Source organism: Pholis gunnellus (genome assembly GCF_910591455.1).
Source record: "Pholis gunnellus genome assembly, chromosome: 1".
Lineage (NCBI taxonomy): Eukaryota > Metazoa > Chordata > Actinopteri > Perciformes > Pholidae > Pholis > Pholis gunnellus.
The window spans coordinates 1,996,127-2,018,362 of NC_136528.1; the positions used below are offsets into that span (position 1 = coordinate 1,996,127).

Below are 22,236 nucleotides of genomic sequence, written 5' to 3' on the forward strand. Positions count from 1 at the left end.
TTGGGAAGACATGCCGCCTACAGTACACAGCTTGACAACGCTTCACAACAGCGTTGGTCTAGCCCAGGGGTCGGCAACCTTTACCATCCAAAGAGCCATTTTGCCCTATTTTCCACCAAATAAAATTCGTCTGGAGCCGCAAAAGCTATTTGACGTCAAATTTCTCACCACATATCAAGCATTCAGGTAAGCCAGCATCGTTGGCAGTGAAAGCAAATGAATACGTCCACGCAGAATTAAACTCTATTTTCCTCCGTGACTTTTCTTCTTTTGGATTTATCTATCGATAGTTTACTGAGGGTGGAGGTCTGCAAATCATGATCACCCAGCTAGGTTTGAAAACCAGTAGGACGTAACACCGGCACCCACTGCATGCCCAGTGTACGTGAATAGTCACGTGATATTTGTTTTCAGGCGTTTTAGTCTGGATCTCGAACACAATGCTGAAACGCCGTGTGGACGCAGATAGTTTTTGTTTGTTAAAACTTGTATTAAACGTATTAGTGTGGATGTAGCCTCAGGGAGCCGCAGCAGACGGAGCCCTGCGCTAGCCACCGGCGCTCATTGGGTAATCAAAGTATCTGTTTCCCCCCGTTTCCAGTCTTTATGCTAAGCTACGCTAATTCCTCATATTCATGGTATAGAAATATGAGTGGTTTCAATCTTTTCTTATAACACAAACCTCATGTAATGAATATGTATGAGTAAACAAATCTATGTTGCATCTCTATGTGTTGGTCAACAATTTTTTATCAAAAACAAAAACACATTACATATTTGTATTTAGTGTAGAAATGGGGGACGGAGAGAGCGGGGTACGACATGCAACAAGAGTTCTAGTTCGTAATCGTGCACTGTAACCACTCAGCTACCAAAACACTCCATGAAAATATATTTTGAATAAACTACATTTATATTTCATAGAAATGGGTACTACATCAATTCTCTCAAGTCTTGCAATTTTGCAGCGTGTCAGATGTAGACTGCGGACACCACATACAATAGAACTGGCTCATTTAGCATCATGACTGCCTGGCCTGATCCGCAAAGCCACACTTTGACCTTAACTGTATTAGTGAGATTGATTGTCTCCGTAATGATTTGTGTCCAGTGAGATCAACGCTAAATGACAGACATGGCTTGGAGCGTTATACCTGCTATGAGGTGCTTGATCATCACACAGTACTACCCTCTCTCTCACACACACACACACACACACACACACAGACACACACACACACATACACGCACGCAAAGACCACCAGCCAGAGGCCAGTGATTGCCCAATCAATAGACAAATTAACAAGACAAATTAAATTTGTGTAATCACAACACCCTTGCAGAACGGAAAAAAGTTTGCTGGTGGTGGGTCTGGTAAGTGTGTGTGTGTGTGTGTGTGTGTGTGTGTGTGTGTGTGTGTGTGTGTGTGTGTGTGTGTGTGTGTGTGTGTGTGTGTGTGTGTGTGTGTGTGTTTTTTTTACTTTTCTCTACCCTTGAACCAAAAAGAACATATTCTCAGCTCTTTATATAGCTGGAAATAAATGGAAGGAAAAGGGACCGAGCAAGCAACAGCACACACAGATTCACTTTGGCATTACCTTCAATTTCCACGGAGCTATTTTGTAGCAGTAGCCTCCAGCTTAGCACTGCAGCGGCGTTTCAAATAGGAAGTGCTGCTGGATGCAGAGATCCAATATGCGCCGGCTCCGGGGCTGGCTAGCTAGCTGACAGATCGTTTATTCAAGAAGCTCTCTGCTCTGCACTTGCTGCATCGCCTGCTGATTTGTACACAGGATGACTTCAGTGGGCATTAGAGTATATGTGACTGCTTGTGCGTGTGGAGGGAGGGAGGGTGCGTGTGTGTGTAGCAGTGTGATTTGTAATGCTGTTCTTGCAGTCCATATGCTCTCGGGTTAGCTCCTGTGTATCTTCAGGCAGTCAGAAGCACATTTTTCACATTTAAGAGCCCCCAACTCTGTGGGAGTTCAAGCTCTCCTGGCACACAACGCATACTCTCTCTCTCTCTCTCTCTCTCTCTCTCTCCCCCCTTTTTTCTATCTCAGTAGGAGGTAATGAATTACGTATGAGTAGCAGAAAAGAAGCCTGGTTGTGTGGATGTGCCCTTTAAGAGCAAAGTCTTGTCCTAACCCTAGTACACCCAGAGCATTTAAAAGGCTTGCCGGCTCCTATGAAGATGTTCCCATTTGGCCTGCCACCCCGCTGCACTCCCAGCTAGACTCTCCAGCCAGCTAGCAACCGTTTTTATTTCATCCGTTTCTGTTTGTATGTCTCTGTGAAGCGTTTTCTCTCAGTTCGGTTCCATTTAACTTTACCGAAAGAGAGGTTCAACAGATATTACGCTAGACAAAGGGACGATGATCTGCATGTTTTCTATGTCGCTATAAGGCTGAGAGATTTTTCATAGTTCTATTTTACAGTTGAACAAATCTTTGCGAATTAAAATCTATCCATCTTTCCAACTATAAACCATGAGATCTCTGTCTGTGTGAAGTGTGATTCATGCAGTGAGAACATACTCGCAGCCAATTGTGGGAAGTGAACCATTACTTAGGGCAGTGTTTTTCAACCTTTTCTGAGCCGCGGCACACTTTTTACATTAAAAAGATCCCGCGGCACACCAACGACCAAAAACGTTACAAAATGACACATTTTATCATAATACAGCATCTATGCCACGGAGTCAAACTCAATCCCAGAGAGGGACTAAACTAGAAATTGGGACTACGTTGAGGGCCAAATAGAGTCACCATTTAATAAACAGGATAGAAGGGATGTTGGACAAAGAATACATGTTTAGGTAGCTACATTATTGTATGCATACGTACCAGAGCCAGATGTTTGGCATCTTCTCTTGGCTGCCAGTTCATTAATATCCGGGGTTCGGTTCTGTGGAAACCCTCAATGTGGAGTGAAGGTGTGCATCAGTGAGACGACTCCTGTGTGGGTTTTTGTTCATCTTCATCACAGAGAAAAGCTGCTCACACAGGTATGTGCTTCCAAACAGCAGAGCGTTTGAGCAGCATGGAGGCAGAGTTAAGGCATTGTTTCGGGGATGAAGCTTGGAAACTGTGCAGCGCCCACAGAGTCACACTTTGCCTTGAGTGTCATTACACTGGAGGTCTATCAGCTCCATGTGGATGTGCACAGGTGCTCTTTCCACTTCAACTGCAAACGGATTGCTGAGCAGTTCAAATTTAAATGTCTGAGCTGCAAAGTCGGCAAATAGCCGAGTGAACTCTGAGCCAAGTGCGCCAAGTTTATCAGCAAAATGCGCAGTCGTGAACACAGCGGTGGAGACTTTTACTGCATCATGTCTGTGACCACACGTCCCTGAAGCTGCAGGTTTAGCGCAGTGAGATGCTTCGTTATGTTGCACATAAAGCCAGCTCACATCGCCATGTTTCGTCCCGGAGCTCTGTGGTATATGTATGGTGATATGTTCTGGCGGGCCGTTGTACCGAGGGCCGGATATATGCTGACAATTTAATGACGAGTCTCTCAATGTGTTGATCCTCACGAGGCTTTTCATCTGGGTTATGTTGTCCAGGGCCCAGTTCAGAGTCTGTATTTTTCCTGTTCAAATATTTCTCCATCGCTGTTCGTCTCGTCATCACAACCTCTCCCGCGCGTCATTTAATTCTACTGTTTTAAATGAACAAAGTCATTATTGCGCTCCCTACTGCCCCCCACTGGCATGGAAGAGTAGTATTACTTAGCCAGACACTATATTGCAGCTCAGACGCTCAACAATGGCAAAGTATTAGCAACAACTAAATGATATTTTTTTGGACTCATTAAGTGAAATTGGACATTTTCCCACGGCACACCTGGCGATCTCTCACGGCACACTGGTGTGCCGCGGCACAGCGGTTGAACATCACTGACTTAGGGGACTACAGGCTGCTATTGCACACATTTATTCAGATGAACATAGTAGGGCCATAATTTGCATCACAATTAATATCACAATTAACATATATTCCTGGTGCATTTTGCTAACCAAGCTAGTTAGCTAGCGCAAGAGTTAGCTGGTAACTTAGCGTTTGCTGTACCCCGCCGAGTCTCGCTCCTCCACAGCTCCACCCTCTCCTCTAGATATGGCCTCTTCTGGTTCCGGAAAAAAAACAAGATGGCCACCATCAAAATGCCAAACTTGAGTCCACAAACCAATGGGTGACGTCACGGTGGCTACGTCCACTTCTTTTATACGGCCTATGTTACAAAGATCCTTTGAAGTGCTTTTTATAACTGTAGTGTTGTTTTCTGAGCAGCTCTCCTCTCAAGCTCTCTTGTACACGGCACGGTCAACGCTGGGTTTCACATCAAAAGGACTTCCTCTACCTTCTCATTCACACATCAAAATGATCCAACAGCTGCCATTGAACGGTGCAGAACTGAAAGGGCTAAAATAATTCATGGTGATGGTCGATAAAGTCAGTGTTAGGCCTGATACGGATCCAACAGATCCGATTGGTGCAGCCCACAGAGCTCAAACCTGAATCAAATGTTTGTTTGTTTTCTCTCTCACCTGCTGTTGAGAGAATAAAGTTCCTTGGCACACAGGCGTGTTCAATGTGGTTTCAGTCTTTTTAACACTCTTCTCTCCCGGGGTTCCTTTAACATTTGTTCAGCCATGTGCTAATACGATCACTGTGTGTCCAATTCATTTAGCTCAGTTGAAGGGGTGAACAATAACAGTTTTGATTACTCATGTTTGACTCATGTTTATAACTGGCAGGAATGATCTCTCTTGCTTTCAGTGCCAAATGTCATGTTTCTGGGTAATCTAAAAGCAGCTCTTGCCCATTTCTGCCCGTTGCAGATATTTGTAATATTTTCATAACTTAGTTGGAGACAAAAAAACAACAGTTAAACTCACAGTTTTTGCTGCGAGCCTCATTAACAAATCCTATTAATAATATAATATGATAATAATAATAAATAATATAATAAAAGTGAATAAATCAAAGAAAGCACTTGACTCTTACTGCTTTGAAGAGGTTAGAGGACTGCAGCATATCCTTAACTCAGATTCTCTCTTCCTCCATCTGCTTTCTATTTGTCCTCCCTTTGATCCATCATCATGTTCTTCTCTACTCATCACCTTCTGTTTCTCCCTCCTGCCTTGTCTGCATTGTTCATTTCTCATCTATTTACCTCACAGTCCATCATCCCACTTGTCATCTGCCATCTTGTAACTTGGCCTTCTTCCCAGCTTTGTGCTCAATCACACTCGCTCTTATCACTCTTTTCTCTCCTCCTCTACCCGTGCTTTTTCCATTTCCCTCTCTCTACCTTTTATTCTTCCTGCCTTGCATATGACTCCTACAGCTCAGTGTTGCTCCCCCCTTGCTTTTTTTCTCTCTCTCTCTCTTCTCGCTGCTTCACTTTGTCTTTCCCCTCCTCGAGAACTCTGAAGTCAGTCTTCATCTCTTGGGAAAACGTCACTTCCATCACGACAAGAAGGCTCCCGAGTCGTGCCAGACGATCGGCTGGTCAATCTGCCTTTTAACTGGTTTTAGGTGCGCGAATGTACGCGTAGACTTTTCTGCACTTGCCTACACTTAACACACGTGTCTGTGCATTTACACATTTACATTGAAAGACAACCTGTGGAAAAGGTCATTTTGTCCGACTTATGAAGGTGTCCTTTGGGGCTCTGAGTGTGCCGCCAGTTTCAACATATCTGGCTGCACCAGCGCGGGTGTAAAGGGAGGGTTGGGGGGTGATGACGTTTGCATACATTGAAGTTCAAGTGAAGAGGGGAATTCCCCTGAGGGTGGGGAGCGGGCAGCCTGTAGAACGGATATTGAACGACTGACAAAAAGGTGAGGGGCCCCGCAGACGGGACAGTAAATGAGAGGAGGGAATGAATGAGGTTACTGAGAGGCGGGGCCTAAAGATGACAAAGTATAAGTTAAACAAAGGAGGGAGGCCTTGGATTGAACTGATATATTGAATTTACTCTGTTCGCTTTGGTCAATTGTCTAGTCCCGGCTAATATATTAAAATTAATTGGACAATTCCTGAAGTGCAGCAGCAACTCATCTTGCAGCTGGAGCCGGCTAAATCATCTTGCAGGTAATTGAAGGAAAGTTGAGAATAATAGAGAGGGTAACAACAAACTTGCACTCGAAAAACTACACTGCCAGGGCTTTAGGCTTTTTTTAAATTTATTTATTTTTTACTTCTATGAGAGGCAGCATAATGAAGTCATCCCAACGGCACATCCCAGCCTCGACAAGGCAATTAGAGAGGAGCAGCATCTCAACATGTACTCAACAACACCTCATTTCTACTCGCTCAAGGTGAAGATTCATGGCAGGAGATAGTTTGAAGAGGTGTTGGAAACAGTATCGCACGCAAACGTTGTGTAGTTGTAACATTCAGTATACTCCCCTTGTCCTAAGTTTAAAAGATAATGGCCGACCTTTGCTAAACCCATAAAATACAGGCTGAAAAATAAATGTGCATTAGAAAACGCAGTCATTCATCACAAAGTCTGTGTACCGGCTGCCGGATTGGCTCCATCCCCAGGTTGGACCTTCATCTAAGCTGTGAAAGCTGCCTCAGCATGTTCACTGACGTCATCTGCAGCACATTTACAGCAGATGACTCCGCCTTTGACTGCATTCCCCATTAGTAAACAATGCTTTGAAGAATTGTTAATGTCTGATTTCTTCAAATGTTGTCTGTGAGCTGGTTCCCTCAGCTGTCATGATGACACGAGGGTTAAGAATCAATGCGTCCCAATACACGGTATAGAAAACAGTGGTTTCACAGTAAAAAGCATCATGTCAGTCGAAAGCTTTTTGTGCATTTCTTGAAAGCAGCACAATGTAGAAATGTCAGTGACGGTGAAAAAGTTAATGAAAGAGTGAAGCGCGGCAGGAGGTAAAGAGAGAGAGAGACGGGAGATGAAAGAGCGCTGATAGACAGACTGACATTGCGAGAGATGCACCAAGAGGGATGACGAAAGCTCAGCTGAAGTCAGACACACAGCGGAGTGAAGAGCCGTAAGAAGGGAATTTTGATTCTTGTCAGCTTCCTTTGACTTCCAACTTCGACTGACTCGAGCATCAAGACAAGTGTCATAGCGCGGAAGTTAGCGGAGAGCAGGAGTTTTATCTCCGTGTTAATTATAATTCTGGCATATACTGTAACCGTTTCAGTTTGTGAGACTCGGAGTTAAGTGCCAACAGGGAGTCCCCAAAATGAAACATAAGCACGAATGCTTTAGAGGGAACTGAATCCCTAATTCACACAGTGGGTGTGTGGGAGTGTAGCTTCAGGGTGGCAACGGGGGAAATGAACAAGGAGCTATTGGACATGACTTGTGACAGCCTATTATTGTCTTTAATTGAATACAGCCAACAGATACTTACTGCAGTTTTGACACAAGCCTTCATTTCATAACATCATTTTTGGGAAGTCACTACAGTTGTCATTTCTTTTCCACATCTCCTGGATTGAATGTAAACACATCACTCTATTGGACTCTGACTTTTCTATACGTTTACTTTTTTTGACACTAGACACAAACTAGTGTGGACTAATGCAAAGGTGGACCAGTCCTTAAGTCAACGGTCAGCTGCATGATTGTCGTGTTAGGGAGGAAGACTTCAGTAAACTTGAATCATGTGTGCGTTAGGCAGCTGAGGCAGATGGGCAATAATGAATTGCCTTCATATTCTTTTGACTTCATGAAATAGACCCAGAAGAATATGTGAGGACTCTGTGGAGACCAGTAGAGGACAAAGAAATAGAGGAGACCTTATTTAATCCTATTTGTATTGATAAGTCCATAAATTGACATCAAAGCTGTTTCCCCCACGGGACAAAAAAAACCCACTAACTTCTTTCTTTTGTCTTTGTGATGGCAAAGGTCGGCATTGATTAGTTGTCGCCCTGTTTGCATTGCAATGCAGACTCGTGTTGTAGTGAATATATATTTAATGACGGGCATTTATTACATACGATCGATATGCGCTCTTCAAAGCCACCAGACTTCAGTCAGACAACAGTAAATTGAACTTGCTGATCATCAAAACTCACGTCGCTCAAGACTCCACAGAAACAAAATACTCATCAAAACCATCTTAGTTAGTCTTTCCACATCACCAGCTCTGGTTTGAGAGTTTGAAAGACAGACTGAACAAGTAACAGATTTAAAAAGAGAAGTAAGAATGTTGAGGGTCTCAGATCTGATAGGGCTGCGTAGAGTTTAGAAAATGTGCGTTGTTGTCGGTACCAATACCAGTACCGTAAAATGATACCAGTACCACAAGAGTACTTTATTTGATACCCATCATGGGTCACCACTGAAGTGGTGGGACTGGTTTGTCGCGGTTCCCTTCAAGGTTCAAACTATTTGCTCTGTCAGCACTGTTGTCGTTGTTGGTGCTGTTATGACCGCTAGCCGCTAGCCGCTAGCCGCTAGCCGCTAGCCGCTAGCCGCTAGCCGCTAGCCGCTAGCCGCTAGCCGCCGGCTCAGATATCTTAGTGTTCACAGCCGTATGGGTTGTAGCTGCTGAGGAAGTAGGCCAATCACACATCGCATTGAATCGAAGAAGGCTTGCATTGATTGGCTGCGAGCAAATCCACAAATAGTCATTTTTGTCTACATCCAGGCACAAAATGAATTAGTTAGTATGATACTACTTGGTACCGGGTTATTTTGGTCGATAACTTATTGAGTAGTACAGCCCTTGTTCTGGTAGTCTCTAAATACAAGCTACTGTGGCGTGAAACAAGTATAGTACAGCCACAGTACAGTGAATAAGGAGAGACACCAGGATCCTTTAGTTATCAGAGTTATGTGTCTGAATGATCTTCTGAAGTTCAGCGTGCACGATGATGGATTGCCGCTGCTGTTTGGCAGACATGCGTTTCCCATAATTCCCTTACATATGACACCCGAGCACACAAGCAGTCTTAACCACGTCATTAACTTTTAATTTGCCATTTGAGTAAGTCTGAAAATAGAATGTAATAACTTTTGTCTGATCTTTGTTGACTGCCATGAGATGTGACGGGAAAACTACATCACAGCGAGCTCTGTGCAATAATCCTCAATAAAGCGAATATACAGAGATGATATCTGGCAAGTTCTACACCACGCTGCCAGTGTGCGCGCCATAATATGTCACTTAAGGCACTACTTAACTCTTTGGTGTGTATCATTTAGTCACAATAGTTTTCAACGCTGTTTTAGAGAGTTGAACACCAGCACCAGATATTTGTTGTCAACATCGATCAGCTATCGATAATGGCTCTAAAAGCTCAATGTTTCTAAGATGTAATGATGTCAATGTAATCTCACCCCCTCACCAATCCTCCCCGTCTCTCTCTCTCTCTCTCTCTCTCTCTCTCTCTCCATCCAGAGCTAATAGATGGGACCCCCACCTTGAAAATCAACCACGGCTCCGGCACAGTGGTGCTACAGTTGCCAGGCAACGTGAACGTGGCAGACAGACGGTGGCATCGACTGGATGTCCGCAGCAACAGCAAGGTTGGACGCTTCACCTATTTTAACGCCAACCGCCATTTATTGAGCTATTTAGCGAATAAGCTCCCAAGTATATTCACGCCGAGCTGTACTGGCAGATGACAAAGCACGAACGCACACTATTTCACCACTAAAATCAAGAAATGGTGTCTTGCATTCAGATATTTTAAATATTATTCATATGAACGGCTTGATTTGTTATTTTCACAGCCATATTGGCCAAGATGTGCTGCTAACTTATCCAAGGAAAGAAATTCAAGCAACTCTTTTGTTTGTGATCATCCAGAGCTGTCAATGAAAATAGTTCAATTGCATTTCAGCTGTGATTTTCATGTAAATTCTTCTTTATGCGCTTATATGTGCACAAGCACAAATATCACTTTCAAAGGAGAGGACGCGAGCCTGCACGTGTTTTTGGATGAGGCCAAAAAAAAAAACCAGTAACCCACTGTGGTTGTGTTGCTGAACTTCACACGTGTTGACTCTTCACTTACTGAACATCCACCCACACCTTTGGCCTCGGTTTGACACCGACTCACGCAGCCCCGCAGGTACTCAAGACATAATCCTGGTTCCGCAGCTGCATTTTTAATAGGAAATGGTGTTTTGCACGCAATTTTAATGCTTCTTTGAATACAGTGTAGATACATCAAGATGCTTCATGATCGTTGAATCCTGTCTGGATGTGACTGGAAACCGGAGCCCCAGAGAAAACAACTCAAATTTGGTCAAAATTAGTGATGTGGAAGAAACAAGTTGTCGCTTTAGGAAAGTTTTACATCATGCAGGTGACACGAAATATCTCGCACACCGTTGATGTAAATGAGTTTTGGCCATTTTTTATTGCACATTTGTAAGAGCACCACCGTAAGCCTTAGTTGATATGGGTAGTTAGACCAAATGTTAATGGTGACTGAAATCTGACAACCAGTGGCCGGGGAACGTGCTAAACATGGATCAGGGCACTCTGAGCTGCTGAGCTTCCCAACCTTGGAGTAATGATCGTCTGATGGTGCCAAACATTACTAAATGTTCTTATTGGGACCAATAAATGAGGGATTCCTGACATTGTTGTGAACAATTAACATAATCACATTTCTATCCCTTGTAGCCTTATAGCTGAGGAAACTATATCATGTTATGGACTCCAAATAGCCCCATGCAGGCCTATTTGATACTATTATTAGGCACCCAGATGGGGACGATGTTTGTTGGTGATTTAGTATTGCAGAACTCTCTGCAACGTAAAGTACAACGGGAGACAATTGCGTTGAGAGGGAGACGTGTTATTGCAATGGCCCTCCTTTGACATTCTCTGCTCAGGCTCATTGGAAGTGAATTAAATTAGAGTAAAATTAAGGCTAATCTTCATTTGACTGAGGACCGCTTAGAGCTCCTCACCTCCAAGGACTCGCACGTAAACCACTGCCTCATTGTTCTCGTCTCGCTTAAATATCGAGGCAGGCAGTCAGTGATGCTATTTTTAGAGGCTTTGTTATAACCCACCCTGAAAGCTTCAACCTCACGGTCTCACTCCGAGCTAAGGACATCTCAATCTCTGATGTCTTCGTGTGAATGCGGAATCTTTAGGCAGTGGGACAAGATTTAGTATTCATTTCTGTTTGTAATCTGTGTTGTATCGACCAATCACGTTTGAGCCGGCTTTGGTCGTGTGCAGGTAAACGGACGAGGAACGCGTTGGCCGAAATGCAATCTCTGAACCCATCGGCTATCGTCTGACAATGATTTAGCTTTTTACGAGCATTCTTTTATTCAGCATTCCCATTCAGATATCTGTTGATAGAGATTAGCCGTAGACATTGTCTCTCAACTCAATTCTTGCGTGTCAAGTTGCTAATTGGACCGTAAACAATGGTCAGCGCACGTAAGAGGAAGTCTTGGCCCGGATATCTGTTATCTGGAAATCCGGTTAAAGCACCTGGACTGGCTGAAACCTGTTCCGGGACACCCATCCCAACGTAGATGAGTACCACTCGAGTAAAAGCACGGGACAGAGTTTTCTCAGCACTCTCAAGCCTTTTCATATTCAGCACCATCAAAAGCCTCTTTAAAGCCTAAAACTGAAGAATCGAACTTATGTCACACATAAATTTGCTTCATTTAGCTGGTGACTCAAAGTTCCCCAAAATGTTCCCAAACCCCCTTTTAAAAACAAAAAGAAACACTGCTTGCTCTACCTTGAGTGCTGGCTAACCATTTGAATGAAGCCATCAGGAACATTACCTTGCTTCTAACACAGCATGCCACTGAAATGTCCTTTTGCCACTGAAATGTCGTTTTGTGTGATTAGATTTCTTTTGCATGAAAGGAAATAATGGCTGTAGGTTCAGCTTCACATTGACAACACCGAATGCATTTGCTCTGAGTTATGCTGTATTGAGAATGGGGGCAGCCGGACAAATGCATGAGCGGATCAGGACTTCTAACAACAGATTTATTCTGAATTTCATGAACACAATAACTCATTGTGACTTCTTTTTTTGTATTATTACAACAGGGATTATTCTGCACCACAATGACATTATTCTTAATCACAGTTGAGTCCATTCATTTGTCCTGAATAGTCAGCAGCAGCTTATCCAACCTGGTCGTGTTACCAAGCAAGGACAGAGCTGCAGTCTGCAGATTCACTGTGTGATTCAGCAGCGAAAGAATCTAGCCATGAGCACTGGTTATTCTAACATCATACAAGACAGAACCATGAATCAGATTCACCGAAGCCAAAGCATTTGTTTTTGTCTGAAACAGTCACTAGCCCTGAGCCTAGTAGAGAACTGAATGATATTTCATAGTGCATACAGTATATTTAATGTAGAATCCTGCAAACAATCGCTGTGCATGTGACACATTGATGATCAATCAGCTGGTGCAGCGGGTGTAAAACGAGCTGCTGTTTCCTCGACAAACGCGCCGCCGTCATTTTACCCTAAAGAGATGAAAACATGCCCACACCCACGAGGAAGGTCAGTTTTATGATTTTGTTGGCATATTTAGGTGTGTATGGTGAATTATACAGTTCAGTAGTTGTTAGGAAAACTCTCCCTCTCCTGTTTCAAGCAGCTGTTTCACACAGCTGTTTTTTGGCTCTTTAAAGGAGTCGCCGTCCAGAGGATCACCCTGAGTTGTTCCCGACAGTGTAGCATCGCCTAGCGTATCATATTCTCTCCTCCATCTCCCTTTACCGTCTAACTTCATGTAAAACCAATTTTAACAGTTGAAACAGTTTTTATTTTCAAACTCTGCAGTCATGAACATCCACCTGAAGTGAAGGATGAACCGATTCGTATTTGGAGCTCAAAGGTCCCGGTGACCTCATGAAACATGTTTTTGGCCATAGCTCAAGAATTCTTATGCCAATTAACACAATCTCACACCAATGTCTAAGAGGATCAAATTATATTGTGACGACAATCTGGACGGACATGGACTGGTTTGTGGGGCGGTAATTCTAGTTTTTAAATATTTTTTCTTTACTCGTTACTTAGTTTCTGTGAGTAAAACTTACGCAGGCCGACTTATTTGGTCGCATTGATTATGCTAATGATCAAATCTGGTGAACGTGCCCCTAACAGGTGATGTTCATCAGACTGATGAGAGAAATGTATTACATGTATGTGCAGTACTGAGAATTTGGTAATCAGACGGAAAACGAAATAAAGTGGGATTTAGGATAAGAATACTGAAATGTTCTCGGCCTAATGTGTTTATTAAAGAGTCTTTCTGAGATTATAACTTTGAATATCCAACTTTAATATTGCACCTCAAACTTCTGCTCTTGGGACACGCAGACATGTTCTCCTCGGTTGTATTGTGACAGCACATGTGAAAGCTTTTATCACAGATGTGAAAAGAAATCTTTTTACACACAGAACTGAATGCTTATGCACTGGGTATTGTTAACCGCCGGAGTAATTGTGATCATTTTTGTGCCAATAGTTTTTGGGAATTATCAGGTAGCAGCAGAGTAATACACACTAGTGTAAGAAATGTGAGAGATGATGGTAAAAGCCATTGACAGCAATACAAGGCACACTCATTATAATAATACACAGAAGTAGGAGCCTTTATTAATACATTTGGTTTCTATACAGCATGTCCTTGACTGTGTGCTCCCCACAGGAAGTGCGCTTCACCCTGGATCGCTGCTCGGGGGCGGCGGTGATGGAAATGGAAGGCCTCGGCAGCTGGTTGACCACCGAGGACCACTCCTCCTGTGAAGTGACAGGCGTTTCACCCAATTACGACAGGTACCCGAACGCACACGTACATGAACAGTGCACGCCTCTATGTTTTCAAAGACGGGTGTGACTCTGTGTGGGGATGCGAATGAGAGTGTGTCAAAGTTATTTTAATGTGCTTTCATTTAGGGCCCACATATTTATATGAAGGCAAATCACTGTCAAAATCCGAAAGTGCAAAATGAGATCCATGCGCGCGAAAATCAATCAGCCGCGCGCGTATTTTACTTTTGACGAGCGAGCAAAATTCACTCTCGCGCGAGCAAAAGTCGCTCCTGCTCGTTTTTCTTTTTGACAGTAAGTGGGCGGACCCAGTCTCCATTGTATCGCTACATCTAATTGGTTACAATGCTCGTCTTTGGATAAACCGGATATCACTCTGACGCAGACGTCAGGGGGAGATTTTCAGATTGCACTACAGGTCAGGGGCAAATAATGTACATTCTACTGCACGGGTACTTTTACTTTCTGCACTTAAAGTACATTTTGCTGATAATAACATACTTGACTAAGGTTTTGAATGCAGGTATTTTACTGGTAGTGGATTATTGTTTCATCAGTACGGTATTAGTACGTTTACTGCAGTGAGGATCTGAATACTTTTTCATCCACTAATTACTTGTCAGTGATTTAACAGTTAATATACAAACAGTGGTCCCTAATCTTGGCTCCAGATCTTTGAGCAGGTCCAAATTGTTGCTCATATCATAACTACATTATATCTCTTCTGTAAACACAACAGTATGATTAAATATGATGTTTTAATCCATTAAGATCAAAGAGTGTCTTTGTCAGAAAAAAGACTCGAGAGCGAGAAGAATAAAGTTTCGCGAGCGAGCAGGTTTAAGACTTTTGCTCACGCGAGAGTGAATTTTGCTCGCGCGAGACGAACTTTTGCTCGCGGAGTGATATAAAAGCGCTCGTCAAAGTAAAATATGCACGCGGCTGTTTTATTTTCGCGCGCGCATGGATCTCATTTGCGCTCTCGGATTTTGACAGTGATTTGCCTTCATATATTTGCAAGGTGCCAGATGAGGGGGCTATGGGTATGGCACGTGTTTTGTGAACTGTTTGTAATATGTGCCTTTGCATGCCTCTATGTGTGTTTTAGACACCTGAACATGAGCCAGGTGCTCCAGCTGGGCGGTGTGAACGAGGACATCCCCTACATCTACCCTCAGCTTCAGCACAAACACTTCACCGGCTGCATCCGCAACCTCATCGTGGACAGCAAGGTAACGCAGCGCTGACGCACGTACACACGCCTGTGCAGAACCACACGACCGCTAGCACACCGGCGCCCGAGCACTTTTCAAACTCGCGCCTGCACTCCAGCTGATAAATGGATTAATAACAGGTTTCAACATTCACAGTACCCTTGTGCCATGTAAGAGGAAGAACTGTAACCTCAAAGTGCTTTCAAATATTACTCACACGCCCTGCAAGAGCGAAGTGGAATATAAACCTTTCCACTCCCGCGCAATCTTGACTTCAAGTCGAGACTTTCAAGTAACCTTCCACTGCTCTGTTGGACTTAAAAAGTCAAAGACTCCATGGTCAACCATGACAATCTGAGCTCAAGCCCAACAAAACCCAAATAATTTCTGTATGAACACAGGCCTCAGGTGTGATAGCCCTTTGTGAACCCGCTGCCTTCTAAAGCCGAGAATTTTGGCTTGGCTTCAAATAAACCTAAAACGACTGAGTGAGAAATGTTCTCCCTGCCAGTCCAAAAGTATTGCATCTTGCCTGATATAACTGCTATTAAGACAAAACGTCAAGGTCTTTTTTAAACTCTATTTAAACTGATGCTGACAGGGTAAGACGTGGGTTCCCTGATAATTAACAATCACTTGGACAGATGACCAAGCAAATCAGAAATAAAATGTTGATATTTGAAATATGTTTATGTCACTTCTCAAGCTAGGTAATGTGCAGCTTACCACGATTTAGAAGCAATGCTACCTTTGTTACTCGCTGCTAGAGATATGTTCTCACTCTTCTTGCTTGCACTTGTAATTTACATTGTAATTAAGACCTAAGTTACACCTGGTATAAAATGTGCTCTGCATTCAATTACGCTTGCAATCTGATCACAGAAGTTTTGCATCTCTCCATGCAAAGCAAAAGAGTGGGAGGGGAGCAGGCCTTCTCATCTCGTATGACACTTTCATTGGAGGCAGCAGAAGCTTTGCTGCTGGTTCTTTTTTGCTGTGCATGGAGCTGCTTTGAGCACTGCGGCAGTGACTAATTTGAATTGGATATCAGAAAAGTGAAACTACAGATCCTGTAGGAGCGGCTCACGCTGGACTCTTTCAGGGAAGCTAGTTTTTCAAATGATCTTGGATAAATGCGTGATCATATTAAAAAAAAAAGGAAACATAAGTGGAGAGTCAAAAGTGTGATCAGCCCCTTTTTTTAGTCTTTTTACAGCAGCTGAGCAGGACTTCATTTAAAGCTGAGTCACATGCTTTATCTCAGCCAAATCATGGCGTGAACTAACAAATCCTTGTAGAAATGTATGTCTATAAAAATCATATGCAAATGAATCTGTAGCTAGAGATGCAGCAGACTTTTTTCTCTCCTAATACACATTCTACCACCACGACGTCGGACCAATACCTATTATCCATATAATGAGGTCAGTAGCAGCTGAAGCAGGATCCAGTTTTTAAGGAAATGTGTGTCTGTTCCTCTTGTTGCATCATTGTAATTATGTAAAAACTGACTCACATATTCAATCTGACTTAATTAATTGAGCAACTTATTGTCTACTAAGTTATGCAAATTTGTTTCACATATATAATTGTGTTAATGGAAAATCTCTATCAAAATTTCTGTAAGCTTGTAAGATTATATATTTTTTCTATTTGAAGGTTTTCTTTTGTACAGTATCTGAGAGTGTGTGTGTTTCTGTGAGTGTGGCCTTTTTCCCTCTTTTGTGTTCGCCCACTCATATTGTAGGACCCGAGCTCGGTCCAACAGTGAAACAAGTTTGTACGTGTGAGCTAATAACAACCCGAGAAATAGACACGTGTTGTACTGGCAGTTACCTTCAAATGATAAAAAGTCCGAGTCCTTCACTTGGGCCAGTTAAAACCACCGGTCTAGTAGTCTGGTTCAGTGGAAGGAGCGACAGGGGCGGGGATTTTGGCTGTTAGAATTGCAGTCTTGTTCCCTCCATAAACACAAAGTATCCATATGCATTCATCCATTTTATCCATCAGCTGTATCCACTTGACCTTTAGAGGGTCAGCGCTGGAGCTGGAGCCGATCCCAGCCGACATTGGGCGAGAGGCGGGTTACATCCTGGACAGGGCTTCCAATCAATCACAGGGCTGACACAAAGAGACAGACGATCAATCATTCCTCACATTCAGTTCCTAACCTGCATGTCTTTACTGTCTTGTAATGTGGGAGGAAACTGGAGCAATCACAGAAAATCCACGCAGACACAGGGAGAACATGCAGACGCCACGCAGAAGGAGGTTCCAACCCAGGACTATCTACTGTATCTATTCAGTAGAACTTTAAAGCTCTATTAAGATGTTAAATCTCAAGAATGGAAATATGAAAGGATGTAAGTTTCTCCTGCTGCAATGCTAAAGGCTTGTACTGTAGTTGGTGTGGTGTACCTGAGCTGGAGACGTAGCGGGAGGCTGCACAAACCTTATACACTAATGAGAGAAATCTGCATGATGCGTGTGGGCGGACATGAGGATAATACATCTCCGCAGAGCAAGCAACAGTGGGCGTACTGATGATTAGTAATGTTGATGGACGTGTTCTGACATTGTATGATCTTATTTTTGTCATTTGGTGTTGCTCTTATCGCAGCAGAAAGTGCTAATGTCTCACATTTCCATCTGTTTAGAGGTGTGCGTGCCTGTGAAGTGGTAAAGGCAGACGACATTGATGGTAGCTGAGCACTCTGTGTGTGTCTGTGGTTTTGCTAATGTGTCTCTATATCAGAGGTTGATTTCTTGTGAGGCGAGAGTGAGATCAGAATGTAGGAAAGACCAAATCTTAGTATCATTTACAAAAGAAGAAAACATATTTTAATTCTGACTAAAATGCTTCCACAGCCACACCTGCAGGACAGGCAAGAAAGTTGTGTTTGGGGGAACCTCGTATTTTTCATGCTAATATGTTGTCGGCTAAAACGTGTAAAATGATGCTCCAACGGAGTATGTCCTCCCTAATCTATCAACAACCACATTGACGTGGCGATTTCCAAATTAATTCTCTTCCACTGTTGTACGCTATGGTTGTACGTGAGTGAAACTGTCAGATTCTTACGGTAGCATATTAGAGAAGAAAATATAAAGTCCAAATTGCGAACTACTTTTATACACATTGCTAAAAAAATATACATTTGATTTAGGCCTTTTCAACAGAGTCCAGTTTTCCTTTGTTCAGATTTACGTTTCCCTGTTGTTATCGAGCAGTAGCTAGCTAGCTACTTGCGTTAGCCAAAGCAACGCTTAGCTTGCCGTAGTGTCGCGAGCCCTGCAGGACGGTTAAGCTAACGGTCCGGGGTCTGTTTGGACTGGAGGGCGCGGCCGGAATAGGTGAACAGGTATCTGCCAACTGGGTGTCTGTATGTATGCGTGTCTTTCCTGTGGGCATCTGTACATTAGGATATTTCTGTTTTGGAGCCAGACAAAGATGCAGCGTGTCAGGACCACGTCGCCTCCATTAAACGTACTGAAGTGTGATGCACGGCTGTCGGGAAACGGTGTGTGTGTGGATGAAGAAGAAAGCAGACTAGACTGAGCTAAAGGCAGCGGGAATGTGACGCTGTCTCCTGGAAAAGAGACAGGAAGAGATTTTTTGATTTTATAATTGTGTTTCTATTCTGGAGTTGGGTCTCTCCCCTCCGGCTGTCATTCGCCATTGTCTTTTTTTTTAACTCCCTCCATCCTCGTCCTGTCATTGTTCTGCTCTGAGAGAGAACATTACTGCTACCAAGTTTTTCGGTTGTTTTGACAAAACTGTCACTCCATTTTTTTAAGTATGGAGGTTTGGAGTTACAAGAGTTGAATCTAAAGGATTAAACCTTTTATATACAATTAAAGGAAATCTGAACGCTACAGCGTACGATGGTTAAAAACTTTGTGACACCACTTGAGTAAAGGCCCTCTCCTCATCTCAACATGCCCTCTGTGCACAAACCCAGGTCCATTTAACAAGTTTCATTTGGTAGAACGTGACCTGCACAAAACTCTGACTTTAACCCCCTTTCAACACAACAGCCCAATCGGCCAGCATCAGTGTTCGACATCACTAATGCTCTTATGGGAGCAAATCCCTTAAGACAGGTTCCAAAATCTAGAGGAAAGCTTCTTTGAGGAGTGGAGGCTGTTACAGTTTTGTAATGGAAAGTCTTGTCATTTACATATTGGTGTAAAGTTCCTGCCTCACTCACTACGCAGCACACTCAGCTCTACACTTTGTATTTTGGTGTAAAATATGTTTTCCTTCCTGTGGACTGAGACATTTTTGTACTTAACACCTGGAATTATTCTGGGCAAATACAAGCAGCCTACAGTGTCTCTGTGTGGGTGTGTGACGCTCTTTTCAGCCGAAGCCAAAATTAGTAATTCAATCAGAAGCCGGTGTATTTTTGCATCCAGCTCGTATTGTAGGTCCGAGTGTTTTGCTCGAGCACACAGATACACGCCACAGTGACACAGAAGCGCAGTCGAATCAATTGCAGACGCCCCAATGTGTCTTTCAGTCATTGATTGCTATAATGTCAGTTTTTCGGTTCTCAGCAATCAACGTGGTCGGTCCAAACCAAACAGGACCAGCTGTGGCTTATAAAAGGTCAGCAACCAGTAAGATGCCTCTTTGCTGGAGGTCAGAGCCAATCAGGAACTCCCTGGCGGCATGACTCACTGTCAGTTTTTACGATCCTTTGCATTCCCATGTCCTCGCCCACAGCACCAACATAACTCATAAAGTTCGTTTGGGCAGCTACCAAACGAGACGAGATTGAACATATTAATGTTTTTTATGGCGTGTTTTTGTGAGGGACACAAATTGAGGCGTTCAAGGTTCCCCCGTCCTTACAGCTTTCTATACAGTCGGCCATGCCGTTTGTCCGTCAGAAGATTTGTCCAGGGTTTGGTTTCATCTCTGTGGGAAGAGAGTCAGCGAGTGGAAAAGCACCGAAGGCCACAGTTTGTCCTGAGCTCATGTCCTTCAACACTTGTGAAAATTTAATTTCAGATTCTTTTTTATTTTCACTCTCTTTGACTTTATTTTCTTCTTTTCAAACTCTGTTTTCTTACATCTCTCCCTCTTCTTTCTCCTCTCTGTTCATCTTCTCTCTGGCCCCGACTCATATCCCCATCTCTCCTTCCTCCTCCTCCTCGTCATTCCTTTCCTCTCCTCTCATCCCCTCTTCATGCACCGCCCCTCCATCTCCTCTCCCCTATCTCCCCCATTCAGCTGTATGATTTGGGCTCCCCGGCCGACTCGCAGTCCAGCTCTCCAGGCTGCCTGACCACCGACAGCAGCTGTGTCAACATGGGCTATCCGTCCTGTGGCCACCGGGGTCGCTGTCACGGCGAGTGGGGCTCCTTCAGCTGCCAGTGTGTGCCCGGATACGCAGGACACCACTGTGAAGAGGGTAAGCCAAACTTATGCATTAAAGGAACACATCAAACAACAACAAACCAAAATCATCCATGTGTCCCGAAAAGAACATTTATGTAAAACTAAAGCCTAATTGCTAGCTGTTGGAGAATGAGTTTGTTGTAGCAATGAAGCAAAATGGAGCGAAACATTTAGGTCTGAAGGTTCTGTTCGTTACCTGAAACAGCTTCCAAATATGAACCTTGTTTTTTTTTCCAAATATGTGGATTTACAGGTCATATAACTGTTACACAGTTATATGACCTGTAAATCAACGAAGCTTGTGTCAGCTATGTATTAAAGAGGATACAATGAGACGGCTTACAGCTTGTTTTCTCTCAACGCCTCAGGGATGTGGAGCAAGTAAACCCACTTTTTATTAGCGGTGTAAAGTGTCTTAAATGCTGTTTTAAATCTAGCGGACACAAATTTATTGTGAATGTCATCATAAACGTAAAGTGTGGGGACCCACCGGTTTTGTAAAAATGTAACCTAGAGTAGTAAAAGAGGATTGAGTGGACTTCGGACCTCACCCACGGCTGTTTCATGACTTCCTAACGTGAATGGTGTACAACTCTATTTGTAAATGAATGCATGTATCGGTCACACACTTGTCATACGACCCCTGACCCCTGAACTACCCCCTGGTAGCTCCAGTCCTGACTCAGGATACTTATGGCCTGGAGAAGGCAGCTCCTCGTGAGCTCCTCGTGAGCTTCTCTGCGGCGGCCTCATGTCTGTGGAGGCGTTTGCCTGACTGCAGCAGTCTGACGAGACTGTTGTTGGACTGAGATGGGATCTTTAATGACCCTCGCGCACCGACCCCCGTACACGTCCTCCAGATTGAAAGCAGCTCCACAGATGAATTCTGCTGACTGCAGCAGTCTTTGGCGGGCTTTACAGTCCAGTTGTTTGGTTCTCTTCTTGTACCGCACAGACACGGGACTCTCAAATGAATTCAATGAGGAAAATGTGAATGACTCATTCTCCACGTTCATGAGAGGACAACAAGCTGTAGGAGTAGATGATCGACGAGGGGCATGTGGATGCTTTTGGCGACCATTGATGCAATCTTTGAAAGAAGAAAGTGTTGTGCATTTTCTAACATGATTCTCACAAGCAGACGGTGATTTATCTGTGTTAAACCCGTCTTATACCAACGCACTGGCACACCAGACTTACTGTAATGTCAACCCATCCACGTCGTTATTAGATGGTCAGAATAATAGTATAAAGAGCACGTGTCGCTGGATCACCCTTCCCAGTTTCAAAGACTTCCACATTCAACGTGTCTGTGGTTTACAAAAAACTAAAACGTTTTTGCTGGCGACAGGTCTGACTCGGGGACTTTTATTCCATCTCACTCTCGCCCATTTCCAGTTGTTGCTGTTTGTATAAAGGCCTTGCTTCAAAGGAGAGCCCCTTTATGTCTGATTTGAACTTACCCCATACCCAGATTGAGGCGGGAGACGCTAAAGTGTATTCACACCTGGTATCAAATTGCATTTCTGCACTTCACATGAAATATTGATGTGTTACAAAGAAATAAAAAAAAACTGTCCTGTGCTGTAGTAATATTTATTAAGCACTCAAAGATGCACACTGTAATGTTCCACCTCACTTAGTTGGCATTCAGTGAGAAAACACCCCTGTGTGAAGGAAATGCACGGGGGCTCAGCTGCTGGCGGGTGTGTTGTGCATGTACCGGTGAGATAACGGAACATGATCCGGGGAGTCCAGTGAGAGCATGGTTCTCAATCTTTTACGGCCAGTGCTCCCCTATCCATTATCCAGGTCCCTTACTGC

At 43.6% G+C, this 22,236-nt stretch overlaps 1 protein-coding gene across 1 annotated transcript in view; it reads left to right on the forward strand.

Annotated features, from left to right (window-relative positions):
* Positions 1–22,236, forward strand: part of LOC306700998 (neural-cadherin) — a gene marked incomplete at both ends in the record, with an annotated part of 277,168 nt that overhangs the window by 208,717 nt on the left and 46,215 nt on the right. Inside the window, 4 exons of the mRNA XM_079166195.1 lie at positions 9,405–9,532; positions 13,670–13,797; positions 14,900–15,023; positions 20,245–20,425. Coding sequence (XP_079022321.1) covers positions 9,405–9,532; positions 13,670–13,797; positions 14,900–15,023; positions 20,245–20,425 — 561 coding nt within the window. The remainder of the gene's footprint in view (positions 1–9,404; positions 9,533–13,669; positions 13,798–14,899; positions 15,024–20,244; positions 20,426–22,236) is intronic.